Here is an 18,257-nt window from a genome sequence, read left to right as displayed (position 1 = left end):
GCCCAGATCTTGCACTGAACAATTATCATTTGTTTTCAAAAATGAAAATGTGGTTGAGGTTGCAGTGATTTGAGAATGAAGAGCTGATGGATGGTGTTCGAGAATGGATGATGTCCTTGGTGGCAACATTCTTTGTAAAAGGTATAAAGAAGATGGCGTCACACTGTTACAAATGTCTGAATTTATATGATGATTATAATGAAAAATTGTTTGTGTGTGTGTGTGCAACTTTTGTGTATGATAAATATAGTTTTCTTTTTTTCCTGTTTTATTTCATACCTCTTGGAAGTGATTTCCAAACAGCCCTCATAGTTTGATCCTGAAGATGGCTGTTTAGTCAGCAGGAAATCTTTGATTTTTATTAATCTTGTTGCTGGAAAATGTTAAAACTATTTAAATATATAAAGGGTGGAGCAGAAAGGATGGACATTTTTGAAATGGCTAGAACTCACCACCAGGTGGTAGAGCAAAAGTAGTGAGGTTTTAGCATTATCTTTTCAGTTGAAGGCTTGGAGCCATGAATGATAGAACACCATGTGTTTGTGTATGACTGTTTCCTCAGTCATATGTAATGGGGATTGTTCAGTCATACACATCTGATGGAAATACATTTCCGCATCCTTGTGTACAATGGAAACGTATTCCCATCAGACGTGTGTGGTTTCAACAGGATGAGGCGACAGCCCACACTAGAACATCAATTGATGTTATTTGTCACCTCTTCCCTGGTTGCCACATTTCCAGGTTCAGTGACATTTATTGGCCTCCTTATTCTCCTGATTAATCCATGTAAATTTATTTCTTGTGGGAACACCTCAAGGCACATGTATATGAGCATAAGCCCATTCTTTGCAAGAACTGAAGGAAGCTATTTGCATGGAAGTTGCTAAAATCACCTCCAAAAATGCATCACTGATAACAGACACCACATAAGAGATGTTGTTTTCCACACTTGATTCTGTAAAATGCTATTTCAATACAAACTCACATCTTCAAACAAATATCTTTTGTAGAAACATTACAAACGTTGTGATTTTTAAAAAAACAGTCCATCCTTTCTGCCCACCTTGTACTATTAATACATTCCAGGAGTGATATAATATTAGTAACAATGAAAAAGTGTCCATACTTATGATTCATTATGATAGTTTAACTAGACCAAGTATAATTCTTAAAACTCAAAAATAACTTTTTCAATATTATATATATTATAAATTTTATTTTGTGCATATAAAATTTTGAAATTATATATTTATTATAATTCATAGGTTCATGTCATATACATGAGGGTTTGGCGAACCTTTGGTATTTTAAGACTAGACAAGTCCAAGTCAAGTTTAGATTTCCAAGTCAGAGTCCGAACACTAGATATTTGTTTCCATTTATAAACTTTGTATCTATGATACATTCAAACAACAACAAAGATGCATTTTTAACAAAGCCCAAATAAAATATTTTTGTCTACTTTAGTTACTTCTTATTTACACCTATATATCGAAATTTCATATATTTAGCAAATACAATTAACTAATTAAAATTCATATCCTGTTTTTCAAACACCTCTTTAATTATAGTTATCAAATTATTGTTGTTTGTAACATTTCAATTGTACATGAAATAAACCACTATTATATGAAACAAAATATCAAACAAAAATAAATCAAGTAAATATTTAGAAAGCTTAAACTTACAATATCATGTATATTAATAGTAGTTGTTTTCTTTTTTTCACCTTGCTGCACTAAAAAGGAGACCAACAGAAATGGTTCCCTTTAAATATGTTGAAAGTTTGATATACAAGGTGTGATAATTTAATTCCCAGAATGCATCTTTAAAAATTATACGTGTGAAACTGTACACTTGTGGCTATTGTCACCTTCAAAGTATTCTCCTTGTGCATCTATACACTGACTTAAACAACATTCCCATTCCTAGAAGCAAGCCTGGAATTCATTTGCCATGATACTGTTGATCAACTGTCTCACACATCAGTTATATTAGTAAATCTTTGTTGTTTCGGCACAGCTTTTAATTTTGGAAATAGCCAGAAATCACAAGAAACTAAGTCAGTTGAATAGACAGACTGATCTATGTGGGTAATCATTTTTTGGTCAGAAAATGTCTCACGGTGAGTTGACATAATGAATGCTCCACTTGTCGGACACAGTTCAGGTCTTTTCCTTTGAACAGAATCTCATAATCTATGCAGTACTTCTAAATAGCATTGTTGGTCGACTGTTTGCCTGTTCAATAAATTCTCTATGGACTATTTATTCCCTTTTGATTGAAGAAACACACAAGCATGGTCTTAAACTGCAAGTGTGATATGCGTGCGTTTTTTAGGGCATGATGAACCTTTCCATTACATGCTCTGATGTTTTGTTTCTGAGTCGTACTGTAACGTGTATTTGCTGATTGCAGTAGCGCATTTGGTGATTTTCACACAAAATTTAATATTAATATGTTGCTCTAAATTTCAGTCACCCATTTTTATGCCAAATAGTACATACAGATAACTATTACCTTCCCATTAGCTAATTAACAATAGCTCTATTGATTTGAAATTAAAATACATACTAGTTCAAGAATGTTCCAACAGAAATGCATATGTCATTTCAATATAATTAAGTCACTAGCAACACTACATGGCCATTCCAAAAATTAAATTGTCACACTTTGTATATCACAGTACAAGAAATCCAGATTAATATGAACTTCGATAGTTCAGAACCACATTACTTTGTAACTGTTTAGTAAGCTGGGAATATACAGATTTGCATGCTAACAAATTTAATTAGATCAAAATACAACTATTTCAAAACTCAAATTGAAAATTCTGTCCAAACTGTGATGTGCAAATGTTAACTTGTTTGTTTAGATCAAAGTGCCTCCATACTATAAGAGAACAATAGATCAAGAACATCTCTTATCTGGTCAACATGGATTTGCTTTACAGTAACACATTTTTAAGAGTCACCTTATTCTTGGAATGCGCTTTCTTATCTCGTAAAATACAGCTAGGCAGAATTAGGCTAATAGTAGCAGATTGAGATATTTGTAGGCTCTAGGCTACTAGATTTGGGCAACTGACTACTTTACAAATAAATTTAGCTAAATTTCAAAAAATTCTACTTCACTATTTATAAAACCTATCTGACAACCTGTGAGATTCTCACTGGGTATGTTCTGTTTACCTGCAGTTTATTTATATTATTAATAACTATTAGTTAACAAAACTATCATTCTGTATATATAATTTATTAAAGAAATAGAATACGGCTATGTCAGTCACATGGCATTTGTCATATTGTACAAATATATGGAAATCCAGGATAATTCAAAACTAGATAAGTCAAAATTGCAATTATTTTGTCCTTCAAATTTTGAACTAATGAGAATTTCCTGTACTAATCTAATTTTTGGTAAAGCCATGCAATAAAACTGTCAAGCATTCGCAAGATAATTAAGTTTAAAATTTTCCATGTGTCTTATGTACTGTGTTATATGGATAACATGTTAAAAGCAGCACAGTCAAGTAAGGTGTCAATATAACACTGTATGCTGTATGTTTAAACCTTACTTTTTTAAAGTTTTTCTAATATGCATTGAAGTGGATTATTGTGTGAAGTATTTTTCTAATTTTAACAAAGATATTAGTGTTGTTTTTGTCGAAACCGTGTTGTATTTATGTATTGTATACTGGCACAATGAAGTGACTTTTCTTCAACACTAGGCAAGTTTCAATCTTTATTCAGTTAGAACGCTTTGCTATACATCTACGTTTCGGGCATTTGCCCCTCCTCAGCCAACTAAATATATATAAAACATTATATGGATACAACCGAACACAAATAAAAACTAAAAAATGTACAAAAAATTTTTTGTGAAACATACCTCACTTCGATACAAACACCAAATATACAGTAGAACACCAGACGACTCATAGGTTTACATAACGTTTCCACCATAAATTCCGTTTTATTTTTACAATAACATAATTTGTTATCTTAATTATTACTACTTGGACAAAATAATTGATAAACTTCACATATTTAAAATCTAAAAATTACAAATTACTTAAAGTCGTACCATTCTTATCTGTTCTTACAAGCGTATCTCATAAGCCTTTTCTGTCACACTGTCAACTAGTTCGACGATTTGCATATGTTACGATTTGCCGTGATTTGATGTGCTAACAGGTCAATCAATAAACATTTGTAAGCTTGGAGGAAAATATAAAAACTAATTTTTGATATTGTAAAGCACCATTATCTTTTCAAATTTTACACTGCGTATTTTAATACCAACCTTAGATAAAGCATGTGCAGGACTGACAGAAGTAAATTCTGAGATAATGAAAACCAACTTAAGTAACATTATAAAAAATCATATTGTGAGACAAAAAGATAGAACAATAGTCAGAGATAAAAATTATTACAAATACAATGCTGAAATAGAAAAATTGTACAAGTACTTAAATGACAATAATCTTAATATAATCAGGGCAGATAAGTCCAAACAAATTGTAGTTGTAACCCAAGACTGGATAATATTAAAAAAATTAGAAATCATAAATAGAAAAAATTTCAGAGAACTACCGATAAATCCAAGAAAAATAATATACGAAGAATTAAAAAAACGAATTAACAAACTACAAAAGCTAAAGGATGTTACAAAAAATGAAAAAGCATTCATATTATCTGAAGATAACAAAAGAACCCTAGACTAAACATTCAACTAAAAACCCATAAACAAAATGAAAAGGTACGACCAATCGTTGATTTCAAATTTACTGTATATTATAACTTAGAAAAATATTTGAAAGAAAAACTTAAAAGTTACGAAAACTCAATTTATTCGATGAAAAATATAGAATAATTTTTACAAGATTTAAAAAAGTTTTAGATAAAAAATACGTTTAAACTGGCTAGTCTTGATATAGTCGAAATGTATCCATCAATCACATGGCAAATGATTAACGATCAGTTAAAGAAAATGAATGTCGAACTTTATGTTATAGATTTACTTGAATTTGCCTATAAGAGTAATTATTTTGAAATAAATAATAAATATTACACGCAAGAAGACGGCATTAGTATGGGGTCGGTTATAGGACCGAAACTAGCAGAATTGATAATGATTGAGATTGACACGAAAATAAAAGACATTCTAGGTATACATTACTATAGAAGGTATGTAGATGATATCCTAATAGTATATAATGAAGTTGAAATAAAAACAGACGAAATAGATAAATTAATAAATAATATTCATACTGAAATCCAATTTACTATAGAAAAAGAAACAACTGATAATAGCATAACATACCTCGACGTGATGATCAAAAGGAAAGACAACAAATTAATACTTGAACCTTTTCGAAAACAATGTTCGATCAATAAAACATTAAATTATCGTTCGAATATCCCTTTGCATATAAAAAAGAACATTTTCTATATGGAATATAAGAATATACTTAGCAGAACCAGCGAACAAGAAACGAAAAGAAAATATATTAACGACTTACACAGGAAATTCAGTTTAAATGGATACCCTACAAGATTAATCAACAATTGGCAAAAAAACATCGATAATAGTGTTGCTTTTCCTCCCAAGAGAGAAGAAGAAAAGANAGAAACGAAAAGAAAATATATTAACGACTTACACAGAAAATTCAGTTTAAATGGATACCCTACAAGATTAATCAACAATTGGCAAAAAAACATCGATAATAGTGTTGCTTTTCCTCCCAAGAGAGAAGAAGAAAAGAGAAAAATTAAATACTTAAGCTTTCCATACATAAAACATGTGTATGAAAAAATTAATAAAGAACTTAGGAAAAACAATATACAACTTGCACCAAATTATAAAAATTTAATATCTAGATTAAATGCGAAGCAACGTCCAAAAAATAAAATAGAGAATAAAAACGAAATTAAAAATGTTGTCTATAAAATACCCTGTACTTGTAAAAGTAATAGTTTTTATATAGGTGAAACTAAAAGAACATTAAAAACACGTGTAAAAGAACACATATCTGATTTAAAATATAGTCGTCTGACCTCTGTCTTCCACGATCACTGCGTAATCAATAACTGTAATATAGATCAATCAAATATACAGATTTTACATAAAGAAAAACGAATTTATGACAGAAAATTTAAAGAAAGTGTGGAAATATCAAGAAATAAACATCAAGGTTGTATAAACAAAAACCTAAGCGTTAAAATTCATGAAAATTGGTTGAAAATATTATAAATAAAATGTATTAGATTAACATGTATTAGATTAATAGAATGGTACAAAAATAATTAATTAATTTCAATTAAATAATATTCAAAAAAAATTTTTTAATACAAAAAAAGTGCTGTACTGATGTCATATGTAAATTGGATAAACGGACGAAGGTTCGGAAAATACGCAGGATAAAATTTAAAAGATAATGGTGCTTTACAATATCAAAAAATAGTTTTTATATTTTCCTCCAAGCTTACAAATGTTTATTGATTGACCTGTTAGCTCATCAAATCACGGCACATCGTAATATATGCAAATCGTCTAACTAGTTGACGGTGTGACAGGAAAGGCTTATGAGATACGCTTGAAAGAACGGATAAGAATGGTACGACTTTAGGTAATAGTTGAAATTTGTAATTTTTAGATTTTAAATCTGTAAAGTTTATCAATTATTTTGTCCATGTAGTAAAAATTAAGATAACAAATTATGTTATTGTAAAAATAAAACGGAATTTATGGTGGAAACGTTATGTAAACCTATGAGTCGTCTGGTGTTCTACTGTATATTTGGTGTTTGTATCGAAGTGAGGTATGTTTCACAAAAAATTTTTTGTACGTTTTTTAGTTTTTATTTGTGTTCGGTTGTATCCATATAATGTTTTATATATATTTAGTTGGCTGAGGAGGGGCAAATGCCCGAAACGTAGATGTATAGCAAAGCGTTCTAACTGAATAAAGATTGAAACTTGCCTAGTGTTGAAGAAAAGTCACTTCATTGTGCCAGTATACAAAAGATATTAGTATTTTGCTATTATAAAAATTTATATACCATTAACTTTGAGCATTTTTTTTCTTCAAAATTATACATTATAAACATCCTACTTCCAGATAGATGTGCAGCAAAACTACAAAGAAACAAAAACACCCTTTGCAATTGTTAAATTATTTGTGTTGTAACATAAAGAAGTGAGTTAAGTGAATCATATAGTATCAAATTTTTAAATATTATAATTGTAATCAATCACTGAATAGACTTGTATCATGTGACACTCACAACTTGTTGTTGAGATCCCAGTAATTCAAGACTAAAACAGAAACTTTCTACATACATAACATCCATTGCTCATATACAATGGTGTAAAAGTATAACTTGTGAAAAAAGTAAAAAAGGAATTTCAAAATTTTTACTGTTTAGGAAATAAATAGTTTTACAAAGAGGAAGAGATGGTGATCAACAACATAATGTTAACAACCTCGCTATTGCTTTGTTTAGTATCACCCCAACTCCATTCCAGTGGTGTTGTTCATCATTGCCAGAGGAATGTACTATGCATTCTGAAACACAGTCCTCTTCCTAGCCATCTCATCTCACTTATTCCCATTCTATCAATATTTAGTATCTTCTTTTCATGCATTAAAAGTAATTTTTCTCACAAATGCTTGATACTTGTGCGAGGACCCAGAGGGGGTCAGCATGGAGATCTGAATGGAGACTATCAATTGAGAAATTAAAGATCTTGATTAAACAATGAAAGTTTTTTATTATTTAAACAACAGAAAAAACTAAAGTCAAGGGAAACATGGCTGGAGAGGAGTCATATTTAGTTGCAAAACTGACCTCTCCCGCACCCTCCAATCGGTTTTGAATTGTCACCAGGTGACGAGTTGAGACCAATGAAAAGATGGCTTTATGGGAAATTATAAAACCACATTTCAAGGTCAAGGTGTTTTTGGTTCATAGTGCTCCTCTCCTGGAATTCTGTGCTCCTGTCCTTCAACAACAAAGGCTCATTCAACACCCTAGGATTCGTTTTCGCTATCCCGTCACGTTAAGATTTGCCCAGGTACAACTGGTCATCGGAGGTCATCTCTGCAAGTTATGCTGTGTGCCTGGGGCCATTGCTCTCCTTGTCACCTTTACCAGAAAAAACAAAACGATCACTGGAACATTTGGACTTTTTTTGAATTGACTTGTTTCCCACTGTTGGATAGGCTTTATGCTTCATTATATGAATAGTTGTAAGGAAATTTATATATCTATTAAATAGTTTCAAATGGTAAACCTGTGTCAATGAGTCTTTGCATGCGCACATGACTGTTTTGACTGCTCAATTGTCGTGACCCTTTCCACCCAATCGGCAAACCCCACACTTGCATTGAGTGACTTTATTGTGAATAAAGTATTATGATATATATCAAACTAGGAAAAATTAGAGAAGGTCATTTCTAATGGTCTCCTTAAAATATTGCCATTTTTTCATATTTATCATAGGTTTGGCCAGGTCAACAAGGAATGATCAGTCAGGTGGTAAGAAATTGGATGCAACTTATCCATGGAAAACTGCTAGTAAAAAATTCCTGGTAAACTGCTCATCCAAGATAAGATCTCAAGTTCTCCAGAGGCTGACACTTTAACTGCATTGACCATTCAATTCATGACTTTGAAATTGCCTTGAAGAATTTACAAATTTTCAATTTTTTTGGTATTTTTATTTACACTGCTTTTTCTTATAAATCTTTATAGAATAAATAAATGAACATAAATGCATACTCATATTTTGTAAATGGTGTTGCCAAAGTTGCAAAAATCATTTGATTATTCAATTATTTCCTGAATCACTGTGCAATTTCTTTTTTCTTTTTATGATTTAAACTATCATCAATTTTTTGCAATGCAAAGTCTCAAATCTATATAAAAATTCTGTTGTGCAACCTGTAATGTCAGTATTGTTATATGACAACAAAACAAGGATGTTTATATTTAGACTAAACCTGCTAATTGTATTTTATCTTAACTAATTATATTTTGTTTCTTTGCAAGTTTACTAATAATGCTTCAACAAATAAATGATTAATAGTTTCTATTAAATGCTGCTAAAATATATGAACTTTGTACTTAGATCGTCAAGTTTTACACTGAAACCAAGTATCAAGCCTAAGTAAAAGAACCCTGAGGTCATTGACACCAATAATTACAATAAATACAAAAATACAAACTGTTTTTCACCATTAATCTTTTAAAAATGTGTAAAAAGTAAATACTTTCAACAATGCAATGTCATACTCTTCAGGCTAACAGAATTCCAAATATAATTTAGAATTCACAAATTCAGTACCCAACAAATTGATCATTATTAGAGTAATATAATTTATCCAGAAAAAACACCCCAGATGTAAAAGAATTATGCCAAGTAAGAATTTATTAAAATTTAGACAAGTCAAAATTTTTTTAGCAGTTTTTCTTTAGTAAGGATAAGTTTGGTGCTTGAAGGCAAAATGTAGAAAACAATAATATAGGTAAAAATCTTGTGAAACCTGCATCCAAGCACCAAGCTTGTCTTTACCAAAGAAAAATTGCTAAGAAAAATTTTGACTGTTGTCTAAATTGTCATAAATTTTTACATCTCAAGTTTTTATTTGGATATCAATTGCTTTTGTTTAATAATTGTATTATTATGTCAGAACATAATACATACAATTCAATCAACACTCGACTGAAAGTGCTGCTGACCAAATGCACTGTTAATTGAACGCTTTCAATATTCATTTCTGCTAAAGCCAACCAACACTTTTGATACACCGTTTAGAAAAATTATTATAAAAAGTTTTAATTTACATAAATTAGAGCTTTTGTAATTCTGAGTAACATTTTGAATAAAATTCATTTCTTTCTATGCAATTTTATCCTTGTAAGCATAAAATTAAGCCATAAAACTAAATTAGCTCTATGGGAAACCCCATCAACTTTGACCTGTCGACCAGGAAGTTTTGTGAGCAGCTCATTGATAACAAGCTTTCTAGACCCAATAGTTTTCTCTCAATGAGTGTCTGCAGTGCCAAATGAAGAAAAAGAAAAGAAAAAACATCTTTTTTTGGCCATTTTTTGCACTTTTCAATTGCTTACATTTCAGCAACAGCATTACAGAAAATCTTGAAACTTTGCACACTATCTGAGAAAACAATTTTTTTTTTGAAAAATATATTTGAAATTACTCCAGGTGTTTGCAGGTGAAGAAATCACCCCTGAAAATTGTTCCTGTATATGTAGTCAGTTAGTGACTTTTTTTACCTAACAAGGTCACTGAAATGACCACTGATAATTTAAAATTATTATTACTGTATTGATGTTTAATTTCCAAACCACTTAGTTTCTTTATACATGTTATTAAAAATTAATGCTACAAGACAGTTTGTATCATCATACTTTTTGTTCCGGTAAAAATAAAAAGACAATTAAGTCAAAGTCCAAATAGTCAGAATTCAATAACACTAATATATGCATTATAAATTTAATTATACCATTTATTTTTTTATTTTGTATTTTTGAAATTTTATTGTTCGAATGCATTTTAACTGAGGTTTTAATGTTATAATGGAGGCAGTAATTTCTAATTTCATTGATCTTTACTATAACAGAGATTATGTTAGCTTAAGCAATCATAAATATAATTTGTCATAACTAGAACTTTGGTAAATTGAGACTGGACATATTTCACAGTTCCGGGTTTTAAACTTTCACTGTGCTGCTTTAAAATAAATTGTTTAATTATTAAAAACTACACAAAGATTGTGGCACAACCAATTACATGCAAAAAATGACAGTATAACTTACCTTAAAAAGAAAATTAACCAATAAAGTAAATTTTGCCATTGCCCTGGCAAATACCATTGTCTCGACTTTAATTTTCATAAATAAAGCAAACAAAAATTTTACCAAAACTCATTTAAGTAAACTATGAATTACCTTCCCAACCCCCACAGAAATAACCCTATTACTTTCTATTACTTTCCCTTGTTATGTAAACATATGTTTTCAACAAGGGAAAGTAATGGAATCATGTCAAATTTGACCCTCCAAGATTTTTGCAAATCTCAAAGTTTTGAAACCCACTGAATCTAAAAAACTCATATAATGAAAAATTCCATGAATATGTATGTATGTGCATAGGGAATCTATTTTGCCTAATATCTCAGGACAGGGTGAAGATAAAAAAATAAAATATGGCACAATAGCTTGTATATAATGGCATTGATGCTATTAAATTTTGGTTGTGAAAGACCAACAGGATGGAGAGATAGAGAATAAACACACAATATATCTCGAGAGTGATCAGACTTAATGAAGATGTTATTCATTATCATCATTTTACAATATTCTATAAAACTCATCCCTATCCTCAGAATTAAGCTTTTTCCCATTTGATAATAATTAAAAATATAAAAAGTTTTTTATAACAAAATCTCATAACAGATGGTGCTACACACAATTTTATTAATTATATTAATAATATAAAAGTTATTTTTAAATAGTTTTTATAACAGCTGGGAAAATTATGCAACTCATTGCCAGTTTTTTTTTTTAATAATGATTTTATTATTCATGTCAAAAAGTGTAAAAAGCAAAGTGGTACTGTAATAAATGTTTTATTTTGAGTAGAGTAATTTTCTTCTCCTAGTACGCAAAGACAGGATCAACCTCCTATTGTAAAGCAATTCAAACATCTGGTTTTAGAGGACCATTCTACTGTACTCAGAAAATAGAGTTAAAGTTTAAGGATGCTCACCCCTTTTAATGTATGTGGTCCCATGTAAATTTGTGTTAGTTTGAACATCAGGGTGCATACAGTGACAACAGGTTTGGCTACTTTGCACCAAATTTAATTCCTTTATTACTCTTTTCATGCCAAAAAATATTTCTATTTTTTCAAACAATCTCCAACAGAAAAAATTCACAGATTTCTTTTAGCTATATTTTGTTTAACCACTCTATTATACTTCTCTATACTTACATAGCAAATAGTCTTCCTAATTTTATTTGATTTGAAAATCATTAAAATATTAATTTATTTATGTGAATAAATTTAATTTTTTGCTGTTCTCTCAATTAGTTGTATGTCCTTCAAAACTTAGCATAAATTTTTTATTGAGAACAAATTTAAATTTATTTAACTTTATTTAGTAAACATTCAAAATATTATAATTACAGATTTTGATTGCCTATTAATCCTTAACTACATAAATTATACAATTTTGACCTTGACTCTGAAAATCATTAATACACATTTCCAATAAGCAAACTAACTACTGTTCCCCTAGCAATTCATATTAACAGAAGTTAATTGTAATTAAATTTATATTAAAATCAATTAATAAAATTATTAATAATTCTTACCATTCATAAGATCTAATATAAAACAAAGTTTATCTGGTGTCTGGAAGGCATATGTCATGCAAACAATAAATGGACAATCTTCCTAAAAATTACAATAAATCAATATAAATTATTAATGAAAATAAATAATTTCATATTAAAGAATTTTAAATGTATCTCAAAATTACTTACTCCTGTACTGACTAAGGATAACATAATTCTTTCATTCAATGCTAAAGTTTCACCTTGTTTCATTTTTATTCGTTTTTTATCCAAACATTTCATTGCATACCTTTGAAGAAAAAAAAAGAAAAAACAGATTGAAGCACATAAATTAATAATTTATTAGATCAGACATGTATTTTCAAATAGCAATATCTAAAATNTCATAATTTTGAGTAGATATTTTTAAATATATAATAAAGTTATTAGTTTTAAAAAATGTAAAAACATGATTTAAATCATCTGTAATGTGATAATGTGATTGTTTATTATGAAAGAATTTTTTAAAGAACACTTTAATTATGAAAGAACACTTAAAAATTTTATTTTAAATTTCAAAAACACCTATATTATATCTAGCTATATGACTGAAGGGTTTGGCATACGACGGGATCTGCCAAAAATTCAACATTTCTTTCGATAAGAGTGTGATTCCAACAGATTTAATTGCAATCATAATAAAACAAATACTGAAAATATAATATACCTTTAGCCTATATTTATTGGTGTATATATAAACATATCTAAAAATAGAATACAGGTAAAATATTCAGAAAATACTTAGGAGGATTAACTACAATTTTGATTAAGAAAATGTCCTTCTATCTTAGGAATTCGGCAATTTTTAACTTCAAAAAGGATCCATCATCTAAAAAGTTTAGGAATCTAAATTTAAAGAATGACATTTGATTTTATAAATAGTATAAATTCAATTTGATGTAGTTTTTTTTATAAATTCTTTTAAATATTTTGTTTTATTTCTTAAAATTCGGTTTTAACTATTAATTTCAAGTAACGAAAGTTCCATTTTAAATAATAAGTGAAGAAGAGAACATATTCGAACAATGAAAACAGACAATGAGAATGCTGGCATTTAAATATATTTTGATCATAAAACATCTCGAAAACAATTATCGCATCAAATGTCATCCATCGCCAATTCATCAACGAAACATCATTTAAAAATTTCAGTAGGCCTAATTGAGAGATCACAAAACAATGAAATTTAAAAACTTTAAAGGACTTTTTCAGTCTATTTATAGAGAAGTACTGTCAAAATTATAAAAGCTTTAATTCAATCACAGATTTATCTGATAAATTATTCTGAGATATGTGGAAACTGAAAATAATTTCGTCTCTTTCCAAAGTCAACGTTCAACAAAAATTTGTTGAATTATTTACATACAGTATCATAGTTTTCAGTAACAATTTAGCTTATTGAAACAGTTTATTTGTTTTAATAAAAATATTGAAATATTGTCATATTATTTCATAATTATTTTGATTCTTTTTTTTCCTTTTTAATTTTCCTGAAATGCACAATTGTTTAAATACTATTTATTTTTGACATACAAGGTGATTTTTAATTCACGCAAAACTTTAATAACTTTTCAACTATATGAGACAAAAAGAAAATTCAAAAAGGATATTACACTGAATTTATTGCCATTTAGCCTAATGAATTAGGTTTTCAAAATGACTACCTTCGCTCGCAATAATAGCTTTTAACCGATTGAAACATTCAATAACGGTAATAAAGGTCTTTCTTGGAATTATTATTATTATTATTATTATTTTGTATTGTGTCTATCAACATTTCAATAGTTGTAGGAGCATTGTGATATACTCTGGCTTTAAGATAGCCCCATAAAAAGAAATCACATGAATTTAAGTTGGGGCTATAAGGCAACCACTCAACGCCCTCACCAACATATTTTTCATAATCTAATCCGATTACATGNTTGTGTCTATCAACATTTCAATAGTTGTAGGAGCATTGTGATATACTCTGGCTTTAAGATAGCCTCATAAAAAGAAATCACATGAATTTAAGTTGGGGCTATAAGGCAACCACTCAACGCCCTCACCAACATATTTTTCATAATCTAATCCGATTACATGCTTCTCAAACATGTTGTAAAGGCTTTTAAACACTTGCTTTGTGCGATGGGCCTTGCACTATCTTGCATAAACCAAGAACGACGATGTTTATGCCCAACAAGCATTTTGGGATAAAACTTCTTTTTCAACTTTTCTTTTTCTTATTCAACATATGCAGCAGAAGTAACGTTCTTTTTTGATTCGAATGGTCCAATAACTCTGCTATCACTGATAGCACACCAATTAAACCACCAATTGGAAAATTAGAATTTTGATGATAATTCTTTACAATAAACACATGTTCTCAAGTGAGTGCCACCATTTTGAAAATGACTGTTAATATTAATCAATCATGGACATTAAAAAGTAAACATTGTACTAATTTTGAATTTTATTTCTATCTCATTCAGGTGAAAAGTTATTATAGTTTAGTTTTGCGTGAATTAAAAATCACCCTATATAGGAAAAAGTTAAAAAAAATTGTTTAATTTCATAAACGCTTCTATATTTCAGAGATTAATTTCAATGGTCTTGCTGACGTATTTTGTGTATTCATGGTATGCCTGAAAGCTCTGGGAACCAGTAGCGTAGCATAGAGGGAGCGGCAAAATTTGACAATAAATAATAATAATATCTTGTAAGAATTTGAACCATTTTATTTCATATTTTTGTCCACCTACGATTCGGACCGATTGAAATGAGCACGGAGTAGTGGGAATAGTGTTACCATCTGACTCTCCGTCCGAGGATGTCGTGCGCGACCTGTTGACGTTTGTTTTTTTGTTTTTTTTTTTTTTTTTGTTTTTTGCTTGTACGATTCATTCGTAGTTATATACACCTCCAATATCCAATAGGGCTAAGTCATCTAGATTACTTACGTTACTCCTACCCAACTCTCCCTAGTCGCTAACTGTAACTGATTTTGAACCAGCATGCACTCCAAATTATTCTTCATTGCAAAATGATATACGTATGCATCAGGAACTTCTGTTCGAACAAACCTCACCTGCCGTCAGAGTCGGCGATTTTAAAAAAGTGGCAACACTAGCACGGAATTTTTCATTACTTATTCTGTGACGAAATTGAATTTTAGTCTTTTAAATTGAGATACCTAAATAAGGGGGCGACGAAATTTTCCTCCGCCCCGGGCGGCTGACACCCACGCTACGCCACTGCTGGGAACTTTGTCGTTCGTTGCAATTTGAACTCCAGCCGCTAGTCCGTATTGGGAAGTCTTAATTGGAGAGCAAGCCTGCAGACCATAATCATATAAACAGAATGGAAGATGATTAATTCTGGAATGAGAACACTTATTAACACTTATTATCCACTAAAGAATACTCAATCGTTCTATTCCAAAATCACAAAAATCGCATATAAAGGAATAATGATGAAGAAATTAATAAAAATCAATGATTCACACAATTCAGCAGAGCTTGACAATTTATATAATACCAGAAGTTTATATTTGATAAAAACCAATTCGACTTTAACATATAGTTTTGTATAATACTGTATAAGCAATAGTTTAAAAATAGAATTGAATGCTTTTGATGATGATAATTAGTGAAGGAATTGCGACCGTACTTATAGCTTTAAGATCGATTTTTTTTAAATATGTAGAAGAGACTAAAACGCAGTGGCGTAGCGAACATAACTGGAGCCCGGGACACGACACTTTATTGGCGCTTCCCTCCCCTCCAGAAACACATATAGTTTGTCTTAGAGACCATTTGGGCGCCCCTCTGCCAGTGGCATCCCCTTGCACCCTCCTCACTACGCCAGTGCTAAAACGTCTTCATTTTTTCGCCATGTCCAATCACCAGGGATAACAGTCTTCCATTGCAGAGACGACCTTTTATTAGAGAGTATGCCTCTGAAAAACTATGCAAAACAGTTTAAAAAAGTTCACAGGTGACAAGCCAATACTTAAAAATACATAGTTTCTTTTAAAAAATGACTGATCACCGGTGAACTTTTTAAAACTGTTTTGCATAATTTTTCAGAGACATAGTCTCTAATAAAAGGTCGTCTCTGCAATGGAAGACTTATCCCTGGTGATTGGACATGACGAAAAAATGAAGGCGTTTTAGTCTCTTCTGCGGCGTATTTTTAAATGTGTAAAAATCGTCAGCCGACTGTGATTAATTGATTTGTTAAACAAGGAAAAAACCGTAGTTTTTTCCTTGTTTAACAAATCAATTAATCAAAATATATTTATATCATTTGTTACATTATGTTTACATTGAAACGCAATTTTTGATATTAATTAATCTTACTGGAAGTATCTGACATCTCAGATCCTAGGAGCTCCGCGGGATTATTTTTGATTGACGAAATATTTAAAAACTGAAAAAAATTTATACCTTCCCGACTTATAGACGTGGAAACAACTTTTTTCGTTTGCGTAAATATTTACTGAAAATAAAAATAGTTGGAATCTGTTAGACCTTATGCGAGCGATCATATATAGCAGTTATCGCAAATCTTTTTGAGCCCGCGTGCCATATAGTAAGCATACTTAGCTTTAAAGATATTTATGCGTGCCAAAGTTTTAGATTTCGAATAACGATATTTAAATAAATTAAAAGAATATGCATTAATTAGAATGCTATAAGTGTAAAATATCTGATTGAAAAAGGTGATAAAATGAAATTGTATGATACGTTACGTGATAAATTCTCTTTACTGCCATATAATAGACACTATATACCAGAAGTAGCGAACTCCTGGTATATAGTGTCCATTATATGGTGTATGTGTCTATTACACAATTAAACAAGAAAATAAAAATAATATCCTAGTAACCAATACTTGTTTTCATTTTGCAAACGAAATTCTAACGTGATCATAGTAATAACTGTATTCCTTTCTTCGCTAATAACGTTACACTAATGTTTCCCTTGCCTACTAAACTGTTTTCTGTATTTTTCTTCATCCTCTATTTCTACTCCAATAATAATAATTACTGTAATAATTCCCGCTGCAATTTTCTGTTGTCACTAACCACCAATTCGTGTAATAATTCCTGTTGCAATTTTCTGTTGTCACTAACCATCATGCGGCCATGATGTAAAGTAACTCGGACATACAAACGTCGAAACATACGAACGACTTCTCTTGGACATCGAAAACGGAACTCTACGCGAGATAGATGTATTACAAATAAAAAAATCGAGCAAGAATAATCTGATACGATGGAATTGTATCATGTTCGGTATGCTACGAATTTTTCAAATGTAAATCTAATTGTGAGTATGACTTTATTTGTAGCTATGAATCTTTTTACGTTTTTTCCCCGACACATTATGAATATGTAAATTATTATTAAATATATCTTGATTAAATGACAAAAAATATTACAGTAGATCCCCTTATAAAACCGTTTCCTATAGTTATGATTCCTATAAAAATTGTGGCATTATCCGTAAACAACGGTAAAAATAACTCCTATAATACGTAAAACGTCATCGGGCAGCCGAACTACTTACCCGCCGTCCGTAGCGCCACGCTACGGAGAGATTTCTATCGTCTGGACAGTATTATATAAATTATATATAAATTAGGTACTGTACATATAATTATATATTAATTATATATAAATTAGGTACTGTATATATAATTATATATTAACTTAATTTATTGTAACTTTATTATAATTAAATATATATTTTTCGCCGTCTAGCGTCACGCTACGGCGAGTTAGGCGACCTATCGTCTGTTTAGTACTGTAATTTTATACATTTCTTGTGAAAGAAACATTTCT

The 18,257-nt window shown here is 30.1% G+C and overlaps 1 protein-coding gene across 3 annotated transcripts in view; it reads right to left on the bottom strand.

The window, feature by feature from the left end:
* LOC111628135 (G protein-coupled receptor kinase 1-like) overlaps window positions 1–18,257 on the bottom strand; it is a 213,944-nt gene that overhangs the window by 63,326 nt on the left and 132,361 nt on the right. For all 3 annotated transcript variants that reach the window (XM_023371861.1, XM_023371863.1, XM_023371862.1), the window contains 2 exons: window positions 12,581–12,680; window positions 12,410–12,491 (listed from right to left, as the gene is read on the bottom strand). In XM_023371861.1, coding sequence (XP_023227629.1) covers window positions 12,410–12,491; window positions 12,581–12,680 — 182 coding nt within the window. The remainder of the gene's footprint in view (window positions 1–12,409; window positions 12,492–12,580; window positions 12,681–18,257) is intronic.

The sequence above is a fragment of the Centruroides sculpturatus genome, unplaced genomic scaffold (genome assembly GCF_000671375.1).
Source record: "Centruroides sculpturatus isolate CEXI.00-Female unplaced genomic scaffold, Cexi_2.0 scaffold511, whole genome shotgun sequence".
In the NCBI taxonomy this organism is placed as follows: Eukaryota; Metazoa; Arthropoda; class Arachnida; order Scorpiones; family Buthidae; genus Centruroides; species Centruroides sculpturatus.
This window is presented reverse-complemented; position numbering and strand designations above follow the sequence as displayed.